This window comes from Alosa sapidissima, chromosome 22, assembly GCF_018492685.1.
Source record: "Alosa sapidissima isolate fAloSap1 chromosome 22, fAloSap1.pri, whole genome shotgun sequence".
Classification (NCBI taxonomy): domain Eukaryota; kingdom Metazoa; phylum Chordata; class Actinopteri; order Clupeiformes; family Clupeidae; genus Alosa; species Alosa sapidissima.
Window position 1 is genome coordinate 11571227 of NC_055978.1, and position 23194 is coordinate 11594420.

At 41.3% G+C, this 23194-nt stretch overlaps 1 protein-coding gene across 1 annotated transcript in view; it reads left to right on the forward strand.

The window, feature by feature from the left end:
* Positions 1-2012: 2012 nt before the first annotated feature.
* Positions 2013-23194, forward strand: part of cradd (CASP2 and RIPK1 domain containing adaptor with death domain) — a 50388-nt gene continuing 29206 nt past the window's right edge. Inside the window, exon 1 of the mRNA XM_042078233.1 lies at positions 2013-2660. Coding sequence (XP_041934167.1) covers positions 2357-2660 — 304 coding nt within the window. The 5' untranslated portion in view covers positions 2013-2356. The remainder of the gene's footprint in view (positions 2661-23194) is intronic.

A 23194-nucleotide genomic window follows, 5' to 3' on the forward strand; every position in this document is an offset into this window, starting at 1 on the left:
AGAAACTTTCATGTGAAACCCTCAAAACTACCCCAGGTATTGGGACAACTTGCTATTGGAGGCAGTCAGGGGCGTAGGCTAATGCAAGCGAAGGGGGGCACAACAACCGAATATGTGTGTGTGTGTGTGTGTGTGTGTGTGTGTGTTTTGTGTGTGTGTGTGTGTGCGTTTGGGTGGGGGTATACAGTGCTGAATGAAGTTGGGTATACTCTATACGTCTGGTCATACAATTATTGTTTTTGTAAAAATTGTCACCAAAATACATCACTAACTAAGAGTGATCACAATAAGGCCTATAAGCCAGACAGAAATGTTAGCTAACCATGGAATATACTGGCTCTGGTTAACAATAACTGTTGCATAGAATATACTGGCTCTGGATGACAACAACTCCTGACCTGAGGCACTCAGACAGGGACTTTCTGTATGTTTTTTGAAAAAAATGCTGACTTTTCCCTCTGCATTTTGACTGGGAGATATCAAATGGAATTCAGAGTTTTAAAAACAAGCCGTTTAGCTTACTGCCATAATATTCAAACAACTGTGATTATGGTCTACACAACAACGCATTACCTAAATTATTATTTATTGACTACCATTCATGTTGCAAGGAATATAGCCTGTATGCTTCAAAAATAAAAATGCCCACTCTATGGCTTAGCCACTTGCAAAGAAATATGTAGAGAAATAAATGGAAAGGAAATACATTAGTATTTTGAGATATTTTTTCATACATAGTAGGGTGTAATGTTGAATACAAGGCAGAAATCTGCTGTAATTTCTACATGAACACATACCAATGGATTTAATAAGTTATATTTTGACATGAAGTTCAAGAATCATGTGGTGAGTGAGGAGCTTGGGAGCTATTTAACTGAGTAGTAAGGGCGTGGAGATTGACAGAGAGCTGTATGTTATACATGAATAAATTTGATAGCTATAAATTCAAAGTCATTATTCTTGCAATGATCCCCTCGGCTCAGAGGCAATTTACAACTATCAGTAGTATGGCTGCACAACTAATTCGATTTTTGATTAAAATCACAATTTGAACTAGAAGTTAGCTAATCGCAAAGGGTACAGTTAATCATGCAGCTTGCAACTCAGCCCCAGTAGTTACAGTAATCTTGTCACATCTACGATTTTTATATCCATATCATCTGCAATGTTTTACAGACTGTGAAGCTTTCCTATCAGAAGTAGCTACTGTGCTTCTAAGCACTATGCATGCTCACCATGTCAGAAGTGGCCTAAATTAACACAGTCTACGAGTCTGGGGGGTCTTTTGGAATATAGAACTGAAGCATTAACTTTAAAAAAATAAAAATAAAACCAAATCACAATATCTGTCAGAAAAATGGCAGATATTTTCCCCAACATGTGCAGCCCCAGTAACATTGCATCAGTGGTACCTATAAGGCCTTTGGAGCCGATAAGCATCTGTAATCTGTAATTTTGGCTGTAATAGCCCATGGTTAAATTGATTTTCTCAGTAGGCTACAAATACAGAGGAACAGTGAGCCAGGCAGTACCTGGAATATAATCTCAGATATAACTGACAACTCATTCCTCTCAGTTATGATTCAAACCAAAGGATTTGCATTTTTCAAGAAATTTCAAAATGTGCTAAATTGCTAATCTGTCTAAGCCTGGCTTTGGAGTTGGATATTTTCATCGAAATAATTTGTTGTGTAGCTTTTTTTTTTACATGACTTTAGACCTCAGGGATGTAAAAATATTACTAAAAGTATTACTAGGCTACTGCTGAAAAAGTAGCCCTAAGGTTAGTGGAATAGCATCAACCTGTTTAATGCCTACTAATCAGATTTATTTTTTCAAATAATATTCAAAAGTGCTGTATCACACACAAGCGCTTGCCTGTTTTTAGTAACAATGTCGGTAAAACGCTCAAATAGCCTAATACAATAGGCAGGCACTTCTATTCACGCCACACCAACAGATGTTTCCGGGGTTTTGGTTTCTCATCGGACGGTATGTAGAGCGGACACGAGCCTCCTGGAAAAGTAAACACGAGAAACATTGACGTAAGAAGAACAAGCAGTAGCTATCGTAACATCATATTTCACAGTACATTTCTTATGTTATGTCTAAAGAAAACAATTTGCCCTTGAATATGCCTAGTAAATGTTTATTGAAGTGCAGGACTTTGATGAAGGCTAGATACGAGATAAATGCATGTTAGCTCATTGTGTGATGAGTGACTTCAGACTATCAAGTTAGCTTGCTAACTAGTCAGAAGTTCTTGGTTAGTTGTGACTTGCTGCTGTGACTTAATGTCATTTCATTCAGCCAACACGTTACCAACGTATTTATCAGATAATTTGCTGGTATTGACATGGAGCCTCAGCATAAATATATTCTTCGTAAACACAGACTGGATCTTTCCTCAAACATCAGCACAGACGACACTATCGTGCAGTACCTTTACCAGGAAGACATCCTAACATTGGATCACGTGGAGGAGATTCAGGCACAGAGCTCTAGCAAAAAGAGAACTTTAATGTTGCTCGACATCCTCCCAGGCCGAGGGCCGAAAGCCTTCGGGACATTTCTGGAGGCTTTGGAGGTGGAATACCCATGGGTGCAGGAGAAGCTGTTGCAGAGACTGGACAACAACGCTGTCCAAATCACAGGAACAGGTAAAAATAGGGCCCTAACCCATGGGCCTGGTTAAAGTCCCAAAGTATGTTATGTTTTACGAGGGTACATTATGAAAGTCCTTACAACTTAAAGGAGAATTCCGGTGTGATATTGACCTAAAGTGTATTGAAACATGATACCGAGTGTGAACGTATGTCTCATAGCCCATCTCGACTTGTCCCCTGCACTCCAAAATCTGGCGCTAGTTAGCCGATGCTACCAACAACTTTTTCAGTACTGGTGCTTCGGCATCGGGCTAGCCATGCAAATAAATCACTGTTTTACACCCATTTATGAGGCTCAATGTATCTCCACACTTCATTGGTAGACTTCCTAGGGCCCTGACATTTAAAACGAGACATTGAGAACTTTGAAAAAGCACTGGTAGTTTACTTACAAGACGATTTATACAGACAGTATAAATAATTCAAAAATAATTCAGTGGAAATGCATGGATTCCAGTTTCTTCCAGTAGCAGCAACTGGAATCCATGCATTTCCACTGAATTATTTTTGGAATCTGATCCCTTATCATAGCTGTTCATTCTTACTCGTTGCTCGACTTATCGTGACTAAATTCAAGATGGCTGCAAACGCTAAACTTCGTGAAGATACTGTCTGTATAAATCGTCTTGTAAGTAAACTACCAGTGCTTTTTCAAAGTTCTCAATGTCTCGTTTTAAATGTCAGGGCCCTAGGAAGTCTACCAATGAAGTGTGGAGATACATTGAGCCTCGTAAATGGGTGTAAAACAGTGATTTATTTGCATGGCTAGCCCGATGCCGAAGCACCACTATTGAAGAAGATGTTGGTAGCATCGGCTAACTAGCGCCAGATTTTGGAGTGCAGGGGACAAGCCGAGATGGGCTATGAGACATACGTTCACACTCGGTATCATGTTTCGATACACTTTAGGTCAATATCACACCGGAATTCTCCTTTAAACTACTAGTTCTACAGCAATTTAACAGCATCTGGCTGTTTGGTTTTGTCCATTTGAAACACTGAAGATGTAAGCTATAATATCGATGCAAATGTAATTTATTATGACAATCAGTAAATCCTAACAAAATCATAATTTTTGATCATAATTCAATTACTTTTTTTGTGAATTGTGAAGCAATTGTGAAGTGTCTGATAAAAAAGGCACCTTTTAAAAATCTAGATAGAAATGTAGCCTACACAGTTTAGAAGAAGAAGAAACATTTTTTTGATGGCTGTTAACAAGTAACCTGACTCTCGCCAGATGAATTTCGTTCAGCCTAGCTCCACTCATCCATCTGGGATCAATCCATTGAAGTGTTGCTTCATAAGGCTGGGCCTAATCAAAAAATGCTTGCATATGATTGGATAAGCCACTTGTCCGTCATCTATTGACGTGCTACCTCAACCACTCACATCGAAGCCAACCCGTGACGCTGATAACAGTCTCACAGTCGCTTCTACGCTATGTCACATCTATGAAACTCCCGCCCTGCGTCCTGATTGGCTTTACCATAAAATCTGGCAAGAGTCAGGTTAGTTAACAAGCACCATTATTGTTGTTTTCTAGTGATGCTTTGTCATTCTGACTTCAGGTAAGAGCCCTGTCATAACATGATAGTTGAGAGTTTTCTTAAAAGCTCTCCCTCAAAAATGGCTCTGCCAGGTAGTCTATTGCCAGTGTGAGTAAACCCTCCGGGTCAAAGGTCACAGCTTATTTCTTGGCAGTGCCAGTACACAACATATTGAGAGGGTGGCTGCATTTGGATTTTCTGTATTCCTGTAATTTTTTTCTATCCTCTTCCCCTTGACTTTGATGGAGAACACGATGAGGTTACAGGTGATATGTGGAGGTCTGTAGGCTTTAAAGGAATGATCCAGAGTTAAAACAACCAATGGTCTATGTTTGGATGACTTACGTTAATTGGAGTACTTTTGAGCTAGATGTTGTGTGTGATGTCTGTATGCTACTGAGACCTTGAATTTCCCCTTGGGGATCAATAAAGTATCTAAAGTATCTACCTTAATGCAACGAAATGGCTAATAGCTTGTAGTGCTAGGGGCATGAAATCACATCAAAGCATAATCAACTTCACAAAGCAAACACGCATCACATTCAGCCAGGTCTGCGCAGCGCTGCATATAAGTTTGAACTGGATGGGTTCTAGTCTGGGTTCTGGGTTTCAGTGCATGTGTTTGTTGCCCTTCACCTGTCATAACTAGCCTGTTGCCTAATAACTACCGGTTATCAATATACATTAGAACTTCCACATGTACTGTACTTTATTTATCTGTTATTGTCATCTCTGAGCCAAAGTGGGGCCTCATAAGAGCTGTTGCTATCAGCCCAGCTCGGCGTCAGTACAGAAGATGAACCAATGGGGTGACTGAATGCCGCAATTATATCGAAACAATAACTCAGACTGAATAAATGAGACAAACAAGAAGAATTAAACTTGACAAATGACAAAAGGGATGAATCTGAAATATGTTCCTGAACATCCAAAAGAGCCTGTTTGAATTCTTTAAGTTTCCTACTGCAGAAATATTGAATAGGCTACACAGTTCTGAGTTCTATGAGTCTCAGAATGACACATGGAGAGCATTGATATTGTTCCTCAGTTGACTCCGAACAATCTCTGTGTTTTTGTTTAATTGACCTTATGAGCACTTTAATCGGCCAATGCTCATTATGACAAAATATAATAATAATAATAATAATAATAATAACAACAACAACAACAACAACCTGGATTTGTATAGCGTCTTTCATGAAACCCAAGGATGCCTTTGAATTACAAAGAAAGTGTATTTGTTTTTGTAAGGATGATGACAAGTGATAATACACTAGTCATGTTGTTATGTCTTTATAATGTAGTGTGGCATGTATCTTGTTTTAATGAAATCATTTCACATTATTTAAAAAGTGTTATCAATATAGCCTAGAGAGAGTAACCTGACTCTCGCCAGATGAATTTCGTTTGCGTGTGTGTGTGTGCGTATGTGTGCGTGTGTGCGTGTGTGTGTGCGTGTGTGTTTTAGTGTATGCATTGGTGCATGTGTTTACTGTTGTATATCATGTGTATCTCTTTGCATAGCTTAAAGCAAGGGTAAAGTCGGGATATAAGGAGGGGATATAAGATTCATTGTTGTACCTTGAGACACAGACAGCGTTCAGTCCTGTTTTTCATGGAAGCAGCACTAGTTCTCAGTATTACTGCAGAACACACACACATACACACACGCACACACGCACTCTCCCGTATCCTTCTTTCTAGGAAAAATATAATCAAAGCCATTTGGAGGCTGCTTGCCTCTGACTCTCCCTCCCCCTCTCTCTTTCACTCAGTCTCTCTCCCTCCCTCTCTCTCTCCCTCCATCTTTCTCTCACTACCTCACTCCCTCCCTTATCCATCTCTCTCTCTTTCACTCACTCTCTCCATGGTCATCTTTTTAACTCCCTCCATCGCACTCTTTAATTCTCTCTCAGGCTAACAATCTCTCTCCCTTTCTTTTTCTTCTCTCTCCTTCTTCCCCCTCTCTCATCCCCCTCTTTCTTGTTCGTTTTATTGACTGGACTCTGGGGAAGGCGCTCATAAATGGCGGTAGAGGAGGTACAGTGGGCGGTTAGCACGAATGCTGGAAAAATCAACTCCTTGGGATTCGAAGAAGCATCAAAAGTATACAGTTCTGTTTAATACAACTCTGACTGCAACGAAGCGTGTGATATGAACAAGGTCTATGCAGCATGTTTTTTGCACTGGAAAGAAGTTTAACACAAGTATTAATAACATGAATGCTAATAAATATTCATGGCTTCTGTTCTGCGAGTTCATTGTTTTTGTTGATGGCTCCGAATGACGCATGACCGTTGCCATGGAAATTGTTATGTCCCTTCTTTAAAGACAAGTCCTGTTGAAGTGGGAACTAGAAGCCCCACTCCCCCACCCCGTTTCATTTGGTATCAGACAAAAAATAATATCATATTATTATATATATGTATATAATAGACAAATGTCTGTGTTAGTGGATAAGATGGAGCCCTATTCCTGTAGCTTGTTTGGTGCCGAACAATAAGCCTGTAGGTAGAGGCACACGTCACTACTAATGAATGTTGCATTCGCTTAATATTCTGTGGTTGAACAGACACCGCACATACCCGTGGCTGTGTGTGTGTGTCTGCGCCACTGCCTGCCCGGCTGGTAAACATTCATCTGATCTTCTCTCAGAGGAGCTCAGGGCGATGAGAGCTTGTGTGTGTGTGTGTGTGTGTGTGTGTGTGTGAGACAGGGCGACGAGAGCTGCTGGGTGTGTCAACACAAAGCGGACGCAAGTATATTCGTCACTTTTCAAATGTGTTTGTGACATCCTCCAGTCGAGTACGCACCACTGCAGCAGAACAAATACTCAATGTTGACAACACCATGTGAATATGAGTCAGTAGAAACAGCTGAGTAAATAGCTTAACATTTAATCTAATAAAGGCTTAGCATGGTACATCTTGCTGTGTGTTCTTGTGTGTGAGAGTGTTTTATAATACCTTTATGTTGCCTTTGGTCCAAGCCTTACACAAAAAGTGCCGGGAACTGATAGAAAAAGGAGATGGTGCACTGAGGGGCCATCCACACGGAGACAGCAGAAAGCAGAATGACAAGAAAAGAGAAAAAAGTGTAGGGTGTTCTATAGCCTGGTGTTCTATAGCTAGGAGTTCTATAGCCTGGTGTTCTATTCCCTGGTGTTCTATAGCCTGGTGTTCTATAGTGTTCTATAGACCCTTTCAACAATAAAAACAAATGCTTGAACGTTCTTTTTGGTTCCCAATCTACTTCCTCTGCATTAAGATAACATATGGAATGTTAAAACAGAAGCCTTGTGGGGCCAACTATGATGCTGATAATGGAACTCTCTTGAAAGGGTCTATAGCTGGTGTTCTATAGCTAGGTGTTCTATAGCCGGGCCGCAGGACATTCCTAACCGGGCCGTAGCCTACGACATGAGTTTAAAAAAAATGCATGCGAACTAAACTAAATTTAATTCGCAATAATGTCACGTTTTTACATGGCATAGGTCTATATGCAGTTGTTTGATTGCACGCATGTTTGCATTTTGCAAGGTCTATTTTCTTACGTCTGTCTGTCCCGCCTTCAACACTTTTACATATTGCCTTCAGCGCTGCGCAGCCTCAGGTCAGCTCACTTCACTTGATCAGTTCTTGGCGAACGGTAGTGTCACACAAAGTTAGCTAAACTGCTAGAATGAGCAACAAAAAACAAGCATCTTTAGCAGGTCACTAGCAAGAGTGTTTGAGTTGCGAGAGCTGCTGCAGAGATTTCTTACAGAAAAAAAGTCACCGTTAGCTGCACATTTTAGTGATGAGGACTGGGTGTCAAAACTCGCTTACCTGTGTGACATATTCGGGTTGCTTAATGACCTCAACTTGTCACTCCAGGGGAGAATGACGACTGTCTTTAAACTGGCAGATAAAGTCGCTGCATTTAAAGCAAGCTTGATTTGTGGGGACGATGAGTGGACGAGTGGGGTGTATTTGATATGTTCCAAACAGTAGTGGGGGTTTTAGGAGAGACTGAGGCAGGGCCCTTTCTCTCGCAGCTGGTGCGCGATCACCTTGTTGCGCTTTCAAATGAGTTTGAGCGTTACTTCCCATCCTCCAAAGATCCACGGCAAACCAATGAGTGGGTCCGCAACCCATTTGTCAATATCCCGAATAGTCCTAACTTGTCAGCGCAGGAGGAAGAGCAGTTGATCGAAATTGCAAATGACGGTGGTCTTAAGAGTGTGTATAAGGAAACCTCTCTGGCGGGTTTTTGGATCAAAACCAAAGCAGAATATCCCGAGAGAGCCGTAAAAGCGCTGAAAACGTTTCCCACCACGTATCTATGCGAGGCCGGGTTTTCGGCAATGACTGCAACTAAGACCAAATTGCGCAATCGACTGGACATTTCAAACACACTGAGGGTGTCACTGTCTTCCATCACCCCCAGATGGAAGCTTCTTGTTGCAGGGAAACAAGCAGGGCTCACACTGATTATATTCGTAATGCACGTTTAGTTCCCATGTTTTGTTCCCATATTTTGTTAAGCATGTTCACACTTTAGCTTCAAGTTGTTCAATATTCATAGTTCATATTGTTCAATTTTCACTTCTTCAAGTTCACGTTTTTCACAAGAGATCGTTACCTTCACTGTTCATACATAACTGGAGCTAGTTCTTTTCAAGTAATGCATGCACAACACATATGGAACATGGAACCCCCGACCCCCCCCCCCCCCCCCCCCCCCCCGCCGGTCCGTGAAAAAAAAAATAGGAATCAAACCGGTCCATGGTACATAAAAGGTTGGGGACCCCTGACATATCGCTGCTGTTGGGTGGACTCCTTGTATCTCCAAATTAAAAAAAAAAATGATTTGATGACGCAGTGTTGGATTATTTCGAAAATACAAGGATTTTTCAATTTCCTGAAATTTAATGGATTTGGAGATACAAGATTTCCACCCGACAGCAGCGATATGTAAGTTGCTTTGGATAAAAGCGTCTGGTAAATTAATAAATGTAAATGTAAATGCCTGATGTAGCTGATTCAGTCTGTGAGAGGGTGTTGTCACAAGGTCTTGGGCCACGCATGGAGGCTGTAGATCTCTGTCTTGAGGTCCTGATTGTGATAAAAGTAAGGTGACCGTTAGTAAGCATGAACTGAAAGGTCCCGACAAGAGGTCTAACCCACAGAAGGCCCGTCTGAGGCCTGTGTGTCTCCTGCGTGGTCCTTAAGGCCCACAGCGTTTCGCTCAGTACATCCGTGCAACCCCAGTGTACCCCCCCCATCCCCTTCACCTCATTGAGGAAATGGCACAACCTTCATCTTCTCCTCTATCTAGAAGAGCCTGCTCTCGCCTAATTGCTTATTTTTTTTGGGGGGGGGGGGGGGGGAGAATAAATGTCCAAAGAGGCAAGACCAGCACATCCTTCGGCATGCCTCAAGTTGTTTTTCCGAGAAGTTTTTAAAAAGTTCCACAAAAACCAACCCTTTTTCTTTATTGTCGGTCGGCCCTCCCCTTTTCACATCCTTCCTTCTACTCTCCCCCGACTTCCCCGAACCGAGGCTCACAGTTTCCATGGAGATGTGATATGATAAAGGCGGCTGTCTTCATGGTTATGCCATTCCACTGCGACTCCTGTAGCACAGAGGTCTCTAAAAAGAAGTCATGTGTTCGTCTTTTGCCCCACCGTTACCACAGAGGCTTTCGAAAAAAAGAAACCTTGTTCTTCTGCGAGTGTTCATTAAAAGTAAAGCCCAAGAAAAGAGGTTTTTGATGAGTTCCTATCAGTAGCATAGGGCAGAAACGTCTAGCTTGGCCCTGCACATTCAATCATTCTGTGATGTGGACAGTCAGACCCATTCAAATGAATGCCAATAAATTAAGAAATAGATACATAGATAAATAGATAGATAAAAAGAGATACCGGTTGATGAAATGTTTGATTGCACGATTTGAATAAATCTAATTTTCAAGATTCCAAGAATTAGCCTGTTGGTTGCTGACCAAGAGTCTTTCCTCCAGACTCTGTGTGTGCAGTGTAAACATCAGACAGGAAGTGTCTGTGTAAGCTGTGTTGTCATTAACGTTGAGGAGCAAGGTGTGTGTTTGTGTCTTTGTCCGTGGGGCTGGTTACACTATGTCCTAACTGCAAGTGTCGGTGACAAAATTAGTTTGATTTCTTTGTTTTTTAATTCGAATGTCCTGACTTGATGCGAGCAAAGCAGTCCTGTACAGTGTGACACAACACAGTGCTTTGAGCACAACTTTTGTTGGACACCCTGTTTTTAAAGCTATATTGAACAAGACACATGGCTTAATAGCAGAATATTCATATTCTTTTTTAATGGATTCAGTGTGGACAGACAGCATTCAGTGCTGCATGACCGTTGGTCGCTCACAAGCAGTTAGGACAAGCTGTTACTGCAGTTACTACCCTGGAGCTGAGCAGGAGGGGGGACAGGGGTGGGTGTGTGGGGGTGCAGGAGGGAGCCCCCCCCCCCCCATCCCCCTCTGTGAGTTGGGCACATTAATAAGCCTCCTTAAAGGCTCTCTGGCACAGAGGAGAGCTTCTCCGTTTGTTTTTCTTGGCAGATATCAGTAGTGCTGTTCTCCCTCCTCCCTCCTTTTTCCCCCATAAACTTTTTTTTTTCTTTTTTCCTTCTCGCTGAGAGCCGTACGCTTTCCAGGAATCTTGGCGTGGCAAGAACTTTTCTGTCAGCGCAAGACTAGGGCCCCCGTTCTGCAAAACCAGAGAGAGAGAGAGAGAGAGAGAGAGAGAGAACAAGGGAGCAGTGAAATCAAAAGCAGAGAGGGGGAGAAGAAATCCAACATGGAAAGATAAAGAGAGAGAGAGAGAGAACACAAGGGAGCAGTGAAATCAAAAGCAGAGAGGGGGAGAAGAAATCCAACAAGGAAAGAGAAAGAGAGAGAGAGAGAGAAAGAAAGAGAGCACAGAGAGGGGAGAGAAGGACACAAGTGAAGACAAAAAAGGTCAGACAGTTTAAGGGAGATGAACTTTAAAGAAGGGAACAGAGAATGAGGGATTCAGGAAGAGATGAGAGAGAGAGAGAGCTGTTAGAAAGAATGAACTAACACAAGTCACGCTCCTCTTGTTCTAAAAACTGCTGCTGGTTGTTTGTCCATCTGTTTGTCCATCTGTCCAAATGTCCATATGGTGTAGGCTAGCTAGCCTACATTAAAGATTTATTTTATTCTATTCTAATCCACCATGCGTAATGTAGGGATGGAGAATGCTTTTCAAGTAGCCTATATTTAGGATTCAGCTGAAAAACTCGTTTGGAAAAGAATGGATAGGCTATCATGTGATGTCGTGGTCTTATCGCCCTCTCACGGTGAATTGCACGGATGAATATTACACGATTTTGTGCTTCTTTGTCAATCGGACCTTCGTCAAAATGAAACGCCATTGCGTGACGTATAAAAATAGCGGCCTGATTTGAACATGCACTAAAATAACCGAACATAATTTAACATAACCTGAACAAAACCTACCCCCTACCAGGTTAAGTTCAGAGCCTATGTTACCATAGTTACTTACATAGCCTGATCATTTTTGAGCTTTCTGGAACTGAAATCCCAGGTTTACCGTTTACTCTGGGTTTACATACCCAGTTAAGCCAGTAAACCTGCTTTCTGGAATACCCCCCTGGTGTCACGCATCGCAGTTAGGTACCAGAGCTTGACCCCGGGCGTGGCCCAGGGACTCGCTAGCGCCCCCTTAGGTGACTGATCCCGTGGTGGGCAAATATTTTGAGGTGGTTAACATAATCGAAAAGTCTTGAAATTTGGCCCACACATCACAAAGCAGCTAGGTAAAAAAGCTTGGCCCCGGGTATGGCCCAGAGACTCCCTAGCGCCCCCTTATGCCCCCTCAGATGACTGATCCCGTGGTGGGCATATACTTCCAGCTACACACACCAAATTTGGTAGGTGTCTGTATCTCCCCAAGATGAACGACTTTCGTATGTACAATGCCTTAGCCACGCCCAACAGGAAGTGAGATATTTGGGATTTTGTGCAGACTAATATGTGAAGAAATATGTGATGAATCATGATGCCAAAAGAGGTGCTTCCCATGGGTGAAACCGCATGAAATTTGGCACCCACATCAAGTGGTACAGTGAATAGACAGGGATAAAAGCTTGGCACCGGGCATTGCCCTGGAACTCCATAGCGCCCCCTTATGTCACTGTGACTTGTGGTTGGCATATAGTTTTAGATACACACACCAAATTTGGTGGGTGTATGTAACTCCCAAAAACAAACAACTTTTGTATTAACATGCCATTAGCCACACCCACAGGAAGTGAGGTAATTGGGATTTTGTGCATTGTGGACACAGGGTTACGTGGACTGATTTCAGGGGGTACGCGAAAAAAGATCTAAGTCAAATGCCTTTTCAAACGTTTTCTCTATCCCACGTTGGGAACTTAACTTCCGCATTTGCACTGCACATTAAAAACTTATTTTCTCCGCATTAACAAAATATTCGAGTGGAGACAGAGAGGGTAAATTAGTGAACGTGCTTGCAGATTCAAACATGCGCTCTTCCTCCAAGAAGAGGCGACTCGGAGCTCAAACACGCGACAGCACTTTACCTCGGGAAAGCCACCTTGCCTCGCTGTGAAACAGTACAGCCTTTTGGTCAGCTCCCATCTCCTCTCAAAGTGCGGAGAATAGACACGCTTTTAAGGGCCGGGTCTTGATGAAATTCACCACTCTCACAACCTCGTTCAAAATCTCATTCAGGTCGGGACTAACTAAACTGCCTTGACACGAGCGCTTCCCTATGAATAACACAGTGCGTCCATTGCTCATCGGGTGCTACCTGGGCCTAGGCTACTACAGATAAAAAAAATAATAAAAAAAACTCCTGTTTTTCACGTCAGTTCACGCCCCGCCTGGCATGTCTCCGCGACCCACAGTTTGAGAAACGCTGACTAATGAACATTTCTTGACGAAGCTGGCTTATCTTAGCGATATATTTGGAAAGCTCAATGAGTTAAATCACCAGTTACAAGACAAAGACAAGCACCTAGCAGATAAGATCACTGCATTCAACAAGACGATTGTGTGTGAGATTAGGTGCAGATCTATTTAAAAACATTATATTAAGCACATTTGTAGGCCTATCATATGTTGACTATTGATGAGATTTGTATCATATGTTTATGATCCTATTCACTATTCTCGACAAAATTGATAAAAATAAATATTAATAAAACAATTTTAAAAAAACTTGTTAACAATTGGTGGTGTTGGGGGTACTCCGGAAGATTATAATGTCTCAGGGGGTACATGCCTGTTAAAAGTTTGGGAACCACTGTCCTAGACGATTGATCTGATTCATGTGAAAGTTGGTATACATGATACCAATATGCTTCTGATTCCAAATTGTGAAGCTTTTTTTAATATGTTGTAATTTGACGAAATGGCGAAACTATGAATTTTAATACCCTTCCACATAAACAATAAATGTCTTAATTCACCATGCATGGCTTGAAATGTTTTAAATTTCACAGGTCTTTGAATACCATGGTAGTGATGATATTCTCATGCCCATAATGCATATTTGGCATAGCGCCACCACCTGGCAACAGAAAGAATGGCAATTACACTGATGTCACATGATCAATTTGAACATACTCCTTCTAGACAGTTTGTCAGATTCATGTGAAATTTGGCAAATATGATGCCAAGATGTTGCTGATGTTAAATTGTGAAGGGATTTTTGATATGTTGGAAATGTGTCATAAAGTCACAGTGCATTGAATCAATGGTCTGAAACTTCTCAGGTTAATAGATATTATGATTATGATGATATCCAGACACCCAATGGGCCTGCCTGGCATAGCGCCACCACATGGCCAAGTAGGAAATGTGCCAGAAATGCACAATGCCTTTATTGGTTGATCTGAAACTTTACAAAATACTGGATATCATTATTGTGATGATATTCACATGTGTAATTCACATGCCTAGCATAGTGCCACCATCTGGCCAAGCAGGGAATGTTCCAAAAATGTTCAAGGCTTTGATGGATTGGTCTGAAACTTTACAAAATATTGGATATTATGATTATGATGACATTCACATGTGGAATTCACATGCCTAGCATAGCACCACCATCTGGCTAATCAAGAAATGTGCCAATAACGTTCAATGCTTTGACTGCTTGCTACAGTAAGCCTCCTCTACATACTTGCTGCACACTGCCCCCCCCCCCCTCCCTACATACAGTACACAGCACATGGATCTTCTCCAACACACATCCTCTACCTACTTACAGCACACTGCCCCCACCTACCCACACACACACTACACACACACACACACACACAGTCACTGCTCCACTCCCCTCCCGCCCACACACACATCTTCACTGTCATCACTCACATACATCATACATACAGTACTCTGCTTGCAATAATAAGTCCCTTCATCATACTTGCAGTGCACTGCCCCCCCCCCCCTCCCTACACAGCACATTGTCTCATGAGGAAGCTTCTCCAACACACTCCCCCATAAATGCACAAATAGGCTGACACCAGACATAATTTCACTGCATTTCTTACTTCCAGTAACTATATGCATGTGACAATAAACTTCCTTGTATCCTTGTATCCTTGATTGATCTGAAATTTTACACAAAATTAGATATCATGATGATGATATTCATATGTCTTATTAACATGCCTTGCATAGCACCACCAATTGGCAAGAGAAGGAATGTTTACAAAATTTTAATTAAATATCATTATTTTGATGATATTCACATATGTCATTTCCATGCCTAACATAGCGCCACCATCTGGCCAACCAAAAAGTGTATCAGAAATGTTCTTTGCTCAAAATGAATGGTCTGAAATTTCTCAGGTTAATATATATTATGATTATGATGACACCCAATGGGCCTGCCTTGCATTGCGCCCCCACCTGGCCAAGCAAGTAAATGTGCCAGAAAATAAAATACAAAAACAAATAGCACACGCATCAAATATGTACATTTCACAAACGGACCACGTCGGTGCTTTGTTGGATTCCGAAATGTCACAGGTTGCGGCCCGCAGGTGCCTGGGCCCGCCATTGCCGCTTGCGGCTATATTTATTATTATTATTATTATTATTATTATTATTATTATTATTATTATTATAGTTTTGGGTCTTTCAAGAGGGGTCTTCAAGGCCTGAATATAGTCATTTATTTTGTTTCTACTCTACTAAAGGGTATAATAACAACAAAAACCAAAGAAAGAAAAAAAAACTATCAGTATCAGCAACGTTCATTGGCCAAGTTCTTATTTTATACGGTATCAAATTTCACAATCGGTGCATCTTTAGTTTGATAAATAGATAGATAGATAGATAGATACTTTATTGATCCCCAAGGGGAAATTCAAGTATGCTGTGTAACAGTTGATCAGTGCCTTGCAGTGCAATGTCTAATAACTCAGTTGTCACACATGATTACGAAAACAGAGCGTATCAGGGAAAGTTTGCATGTACACAGCCACACACAGAGATGCATATGTGCGTGCGTGCGCGTGTGTGTGCTGTTATGGTTCTTGGTGGCCTTGTACAGTGGGCAGTGCTTCGACTTGGCCAGCTTCACTAGCGGTCCGCGCGTGGGATCACGCGACTTTAATTTGTATTTTTCCAGTGAGACGCTGCAACAACCCAAACAACCGGTAGATGGCTCAAGTGAGCAGGGTGTCTCGTAAAAAGAAATGCAGCCTGGAAAACCCTACACAGACTTCACTACAGACTTTAGCAGACTGGTTTAGAAATAATTTAATAGCCAGAAATATGCCTGCCCTGCCCTAATAAAGAAATATTTGGTTAACTGCGAGTGAATCCCGTTTGCAGCCGTAGAAGAAACGCAGGACAAATTAAACGTTCTGTTTTTCTCCGAGTGCAACGATGATAGACAGACATCATTTGGACAAAATATAGAGCATATTAATCTCCGTTGCTCAGCCAAATGCCTTCCTGTTACGTCCTGTTATCACGGAGTTACAGGCGGTAAACGATTTTTGATGGTCACAAGTTTACTTCATTAGCGTTTTTTTTATTTTTTTTTATTATTATTAAAGAGTGTTTTTCATTTAAAGGTTTGACTTTGTGCTTATTCAGTAGAGCATTTAGTGCTCTCCCCAATCCCAGACGATCACATTGCATGTTTGTTTGTAATGGACATAGACTGTATATATAGAACTGGACAGTGTGCCGTCTCTTAAGAGTGATGCGAGCGCTAGTCCAGAGCCCCCTGGTGGCTGGTTGCAGTACAATGCGTAACTCCGCCCATCTCCATCTATTTCAATGGGCAAGTAGCCAACTTTCCGTGTCACTTTTCTCACCTAAAACTATTTTTGCATCTACAACTTTTTATTCGAAAAAATAGTTTTCAAGATGCTTCAATACACACTATTTTTCTTTCTCGACGCTTTGTCGCTACCTTATTTTAACGACACCTGATATCGACACCTAATCTAACCTAAATAAGTGTTGCTGTTATTATCATTAGGCTATATCTTATCACAGTCTGATTAAATACATATTGATAGTCATACATTGTGTGATTGTTTGTAAGAGACATCGTTGTTAGTTGTGACAGATTCTTAGTGAAAAAATATATGTGCTGTTCTTTCGTAGATGCTAAGTATATTAGCTTATAGCATGCTAAATCATGCTAGCATTAGCCAGTTGAGAGGTAAAGTAAAAGGGCTCTGCTATATTGATCCGAAGTAACGTTAGCCATAGTCACGATCATTTACAGTCCTATTTGTTTCAAATGGTTTAATGTGACCAGTGATTGCCGCCACCACCGTTGCAACTTCATTTGAGTACACTTAAGTCACTGGGAGAAGGCGATGTTAAGTTTCATTAACGTTAACTCTTGCTTAGTTTTGCACGAATGGCAATAAATGTCACCTAGCCTGCTAGGTCGACAACCTCGGTATGACCATTTATTAATAAGCCAGACAAATAACGTTACTTGTTTTTTAGTGAACACATATTGGACCATAGCTTAACGTGAGGAGAGATTCAAAGTTACAAATGGACAATTTGCTTAGTATGCTCATAACAGCGGTATCTGAAAATGCTGAGTTAAGGTATTGTTGTTACCTGCGATTGCACTGCTGGAGAAGCATTTTGCATTGGTATGATTTGATCAGGTCTTGCCAGTGATGTGTAAATCCTCCCGTAGACGTACCCCATTTCAATAAGTCTAAATTGAAAACTGTGACAACTCATCATAGGCTCTCTCAATATGTCTGTAATCGTATGACTCTACCACAGGGTTGCTAGTACTAGTCTTTCACCAGAGAGGGTGCTCTATTATAAATCAAAAATGTAATATTGCAGCCTTCATGTCGGCTGTAAAAATATGAGAACATGGACCTACTACATTAGGATACTCTGTAGACATTTTACACATAATCAGGAAGCTACTTTGCTGTTCAGTGAGTCATGTGTTTAAAGTGGTACTACATTTAAAGAAACATATTTTTATTTTTTGCTTCAAGTGCATAAGAAAATACCACATTATGATGGCTAGGTTACACTTTTGTCCAAAGCCATATACAAATACAAAACAATATAATACTTAAATTTAACAGGGATCAATCAATAGCCTAATTAAATATAAACAATGAGAATGAGGGGGGGGGGGGGGCAATAATAAATAACAATGCCCATTCAATCAATAATATAACAATAATATGGTAACACTACATTAAGGAGAATATCAATAAAAAAAACAATGTCAAATTAATCAACAGCCTAATAAAAATAACACAGTACTATACAAACCATAACACTTAAGAAGCGCTTAATGAACTAAGTGCATGTTGAACAGATATGCCTTTAGACCCCTCTTAAAAGACCAAAAACTATCACAGGAATGAAGAGCACTGGGCAACTCATTCCACCAACATGGAACCACTGAGGGAAAGAGTCTTGAATTTGACCTAGCGTTTAAGACTGGTCGACATAACAGACGCTCAGCAGAAGACTGCAGTGGGCGGTTGGGGATGTACATCTTGATCGTTGAATCAAAATAACAAGAAGCAGATCCAGTCAGTGTCCTATAGGCCAAAGTGTGAGATTTAAATTTAATTCTGGCTACTATAGGGAGCCAACGGAGAGTAACTAGGAGAGGGGTTACATGTGTCCTCTTAGGCTGATTGAAGACCAGGCGTGCTGCGGCATTCTGAATGATACTTCAAACAAAATAAATAAAAACATTCAAAATTGATTTAGTATCAACCAATAATTATTCTGATATTAATGTTCTTCTAACTTCTACATCTGTGTGTAGGCTACTGTTAAATACCAAGGCAGTTAAATGCAGTGGTATAGTCTATGTGATACACAGGACTACACAGTAAACCCACTTAAAAAGCATCACCATCTCAGTATACCCAAAAAAGGCAGTTAAATGCAGTGGTATAGTCTATGTGATACACAGGACTACACAGTAAACCCACTTAAAAAGCATCACCATCTCAGTATACCCATTTAAAATAGGCAAGGATTGCTCACAGTATACCCACCACTACAGCTAACTAGACTACACCACTGGTTAAATGGCGCATTGCAATTTACAATTTGTGTGAGTTCAGGGGCATACAGAAAGTTGAAGTTTGGGTGGCATCAATAAAGAAAATAGAAACAAAGTGATGTGTACAGCCTCAAGTATGAATGATGTCAAGTTAACAGAAGGTTCAGAGCAGCGGCAGACCTATCTTGGTGCCACGCAAGTTATTGAAAGTCATGTGTTTCGTAGTGGTGCTGTGCCATGTCCCATGTATAAGGGGCTTCAGGTTGATCCAGTGACAGTGGGTGGTGTCAGGGAGATGAATGTCTGGGAACTTGGAGAAAGGGGGAGGACATGCCACCTCAGACCACCCCAGCCAAACCACTTCACGTAGGCATTCCCTTGCAGACTAATGGAGACCTCCTTACCGCCACCTCCAGTACATTCAGCCATCACCCATACCTTATCTGCAAAAAGGAAAGTTACAATAAAGTTAGTCAGACAATTTTAAAATATTACAAAGTATATAATGAGGCACTCAACAACACTAGTAATACCAATTAATTAAATATATGTGTGCAATAAATGTCACTGCCTACCTAATGTTAACTACACGTTTAAACATGCGATTTTAATATTAAATTCTATATTTAAATATGTGAATTATCAACTTGCGTCAGCTTGAAAAATAACGTTATCAGTATGACTGATCATGGACGTTAGATGACAAATTGAGGTGTTACTTTCACCGATATCCCTGGGAATTTGTGACTGGTTCTTGGCGTAGTGTTTAATGCAGGCGTTTCATTTATCGATCATTCACTTATGCGGTCTACAACTACCGACCTACCGTCACAGGTGTAGCTCTAACGGAGGTGTCTTTGTCGTTAACGTTAGAAAAAATGCAACGTTGGTAAACTGGTTAGTAGTTACATTAATATGACAAGTTGATGAGGTCCATGCTTCATATAACGTTAACTTACGTCAATGGTTACTCCATGTTGAGATGGCATTACATACATTCAGATTGAGATATTTGAAAACAGCAAAAACTAATAAAACCGACTAAACATGCATCGACTCTTACGGGAGCTGTTTGCTAATCTTCACCTCAATGACCAACTTAGCCTACCGTTTACAGTAACGTTAATGTAGCTGCTAACGTTAGCATGTAATTCGCTGTCCGTATTTCTGTTGTTAGCTGATTAGTATTCACCATACTAATTTCTCACAGTCTGTAATCAACATAATAAGCTCTCTTAGACGTATTTAACAACAATAGACAAAAAAACTTTTCAGTTGATACACAAAACTTACCAGACAAGAACAAACCGAAGACTGTTGTTTGTGCTGTTTAGCTAACTCACAGCCGCTAAATTCATTCAGCCAGCTAGCCTTCGGCGCCGAGTCGACCTCATTATCGACCTGTGTTGTGGAAAGGAGAAGGGGGCGGGTTTTACTCGACAAGGGGCGTGTTTAACTCACTGAGTGGGCGTGCCTGACCGCGACTCCTCTTCACTGCGCATGCTTCAACTTCTGCTGCGCAGCCGCACTTCAAATTGGTTGCAAATTTTTCAAGATGGCGTCGCCTCGGCGGCTTCAATTCCATAGAACACTGCAGAATGCAACCACACTGTCCAGTTCTATATATACAGTCTATGGTAATGGATGCAACCGCGAGATAGGCTATGCGTTTGACGGCAATGAGTTGTTAACAGACATGAACCAAGACATATAGCCCAGCAGCAATCTAGGGACTGTTCGTTATTTATTGAAGGGGCCACCGGAGGAATTTTGAGTGCTTCAGTCAAAAGTTGCATGACCCTCTCTTGCCTGCTAGAAATTGTTCAATGACCCTCCGACAGAATTGTTAAAAAAGACATGACCCTCCCCTGCCAATTGTCGCTGTCTTCCGCCCGCGCCACAGCCACACACTGTGATAACGTTCTTAAATCAATCTTTCCCGTGAGCTTGCATGCTACCAGTCCTTCCTTTTCAAATGTGTTGCGCCTGTTTGCACAATTTCACAAATAATCATATGTGATTAATAATATGACAAATAATCCCTGTGCACGGGGACCGAAACAATGCATGCAACTTTTTCCGTGTTTATCACGTATTTTAACTTTCCCCCGCTGTCTTGCCGTTTTAATGTTTTCCCGTAGAATATCCCATATTTTAATACTCTCATAACAGCCCTGCCATCGGGCCTGTCTCTGTGTTGCCCTGTTGCTACCCCTTGCCCTTCCAACGAAACAGATGTCTTCAAATCATCGTTTTCCTTGCTTGAAGGCGAACTTAGAGTGATGTTAACCTAGTTTAACGGCGTGATTGTCGTGAGAGCACGATTCATTGGCGCTTACATGTTCGGCCTTATGTCTACGTGCGCACCTGAGGCTACTCGGCTACAAGAGAAAGAATTTCCCCTGTTTGTATGTTCACTCCAAGTTGACCTACCATAACTTACCAACTCTGCACTGTAGACCCTAACTGGCTATTTATATTTTCTGTGAAATAAGCAAATGTATTTGTTCAACTTTATGAAGCAGAATTACGCATAGGCTACCTGGAACATAATACATTTGACAAAGGACAGATGTATGTTGCTAGTGACAAAATATTAACTTTCAGTGTTTTACGATGTCTTTGTCATGGGGAAGTGTTTTTCCCCATGCATTTATTCTAGGTTACTGTCAGTGACTGCCGTGAGAGAAGCGGGTTCTGTGTTTTGTTCATGTCAGTGACTGACGCGAGAGAAGCGGGGTCTGTGTTGTGTTGTGTTGCGTTAATTTATTTTCATTGGGCGTGCCGTGCCGTCCACAGCTCTTCAGTTCTGACAAAGCCAAAATTACTCCTTTTGAAACAATGAGTGCAGGAAGCGCGTTTGTATGGTTATATTGCTTGACGGGGGATCCCAAGCTAACCTGACCCTAGCCAGATGAATGTCGTTCCGCTTAGCTCCGCCTAGCTTCACTCACATCCATCTGGGACCTCTTCCATTGAGAGTGATTTCTCCAACCAACTTTATGGTTTAGCCAATCAGAACGCAGGGCGGGAGTTTCATAGATGTGACATAGCGTAGAAGCGACTGTGAGTATGTTATTAGCGTCACGGGTTGGCTTCGATGTGAGTGGTTGAAGTAGCACGTCAATAGATGACGGACAAGTGGCTTATTCAATCATATGCAAGCATTTTTTGATTAGGCCCAGCCTTCTGAAGCAACACTTCAATGGATCGGTTCCAGATGAATGAGTGGAGCTAGGCGGAGCGAAATTCATCTGGCTATTGCCAGGTTAATCCCAAGCAGCTTTCAGCCATAAGGATACTTAGAGAACATTTCAATTCACCCGATACTAATATTCAAAATGTTGAAAACTATTTCGGCATAGCCTATAAAGCAGTTTAATTAAATGGAATGTTAGTTGTAAACAAACGAGCTACTTGGTGATGCTTGGCCTCACAGATGCGCTCGTGCCTTAATGGCAGGAAAAATCTTCACGATAGGCCTATTAACTAACCACCCGATTCACGTTGGCTGGGGGGAAGGGGGGCCATCAGACATTTGTGCCCAGTTAATCGGCCCTGCCCCCAACAAATCACACCTTCCCACCTCTGACATCTTAAAAGAAGTCAAGAGGACTCCTTACTCACAGACCTATTCACAAACCTGCGGCATTTTGCCGTGTTTTGAAATCCTATGCAGTTACAGGAGCTTCCAATCGTGAGGAAGCAATTTTGCATTGTAGGCATAACTAACATGCAATAACGCCACCAACAACAACCAAAACTAGGCTAATCATTGTCAACATGTAAATTAAATGTAACATTATTGTGAATCAAATTAAAATGTTCTCTTTTGCAAACGTAGGCATAGTAACAGAATAATTTAATAATGTTACAAAGATACTACATCAATCCGTATGTTTCATTAGGCTACTAGGCTATTTGTTTTGCCTTGATTCATTTAGGCTAGGCCTTTTTATGCAGGGGCCGTATTCACAAAGAATTTTAAGGCTAAAAGTAGCTCCTAACTGGCGAATTTAGGAGCAACTCCTAAAAATAATGGGCGTGCCACTCCTAACTTTAGGACTCCTAATTTTTTCACTAAAAGTAATTCACGAAGCATTTTAGACCTAAAAGTAGCACCTAAGTCTGGGACAGCTTATGTCGAGAGGACTCCTAACTCATTACGACCTATTCATAAACAGCTTTTTTGAGGCATTTTACGTTGCGATGTTTTGAAATGCGTAGCCTATGCGCAACAGGAGCTTCCAATCGCGAGGGAACAATTTTGCATTCATAAAAGGGATGCAATAGCCACCAACAACAACCAAAACTACTCATTGTTAACATGTAAATTAAATGTAACGTTTCATTGTGAATCAAGGCTAAAAGTAGCTCCTAACTGGCGAATTTAGGAGCAACTCCTAAAAATA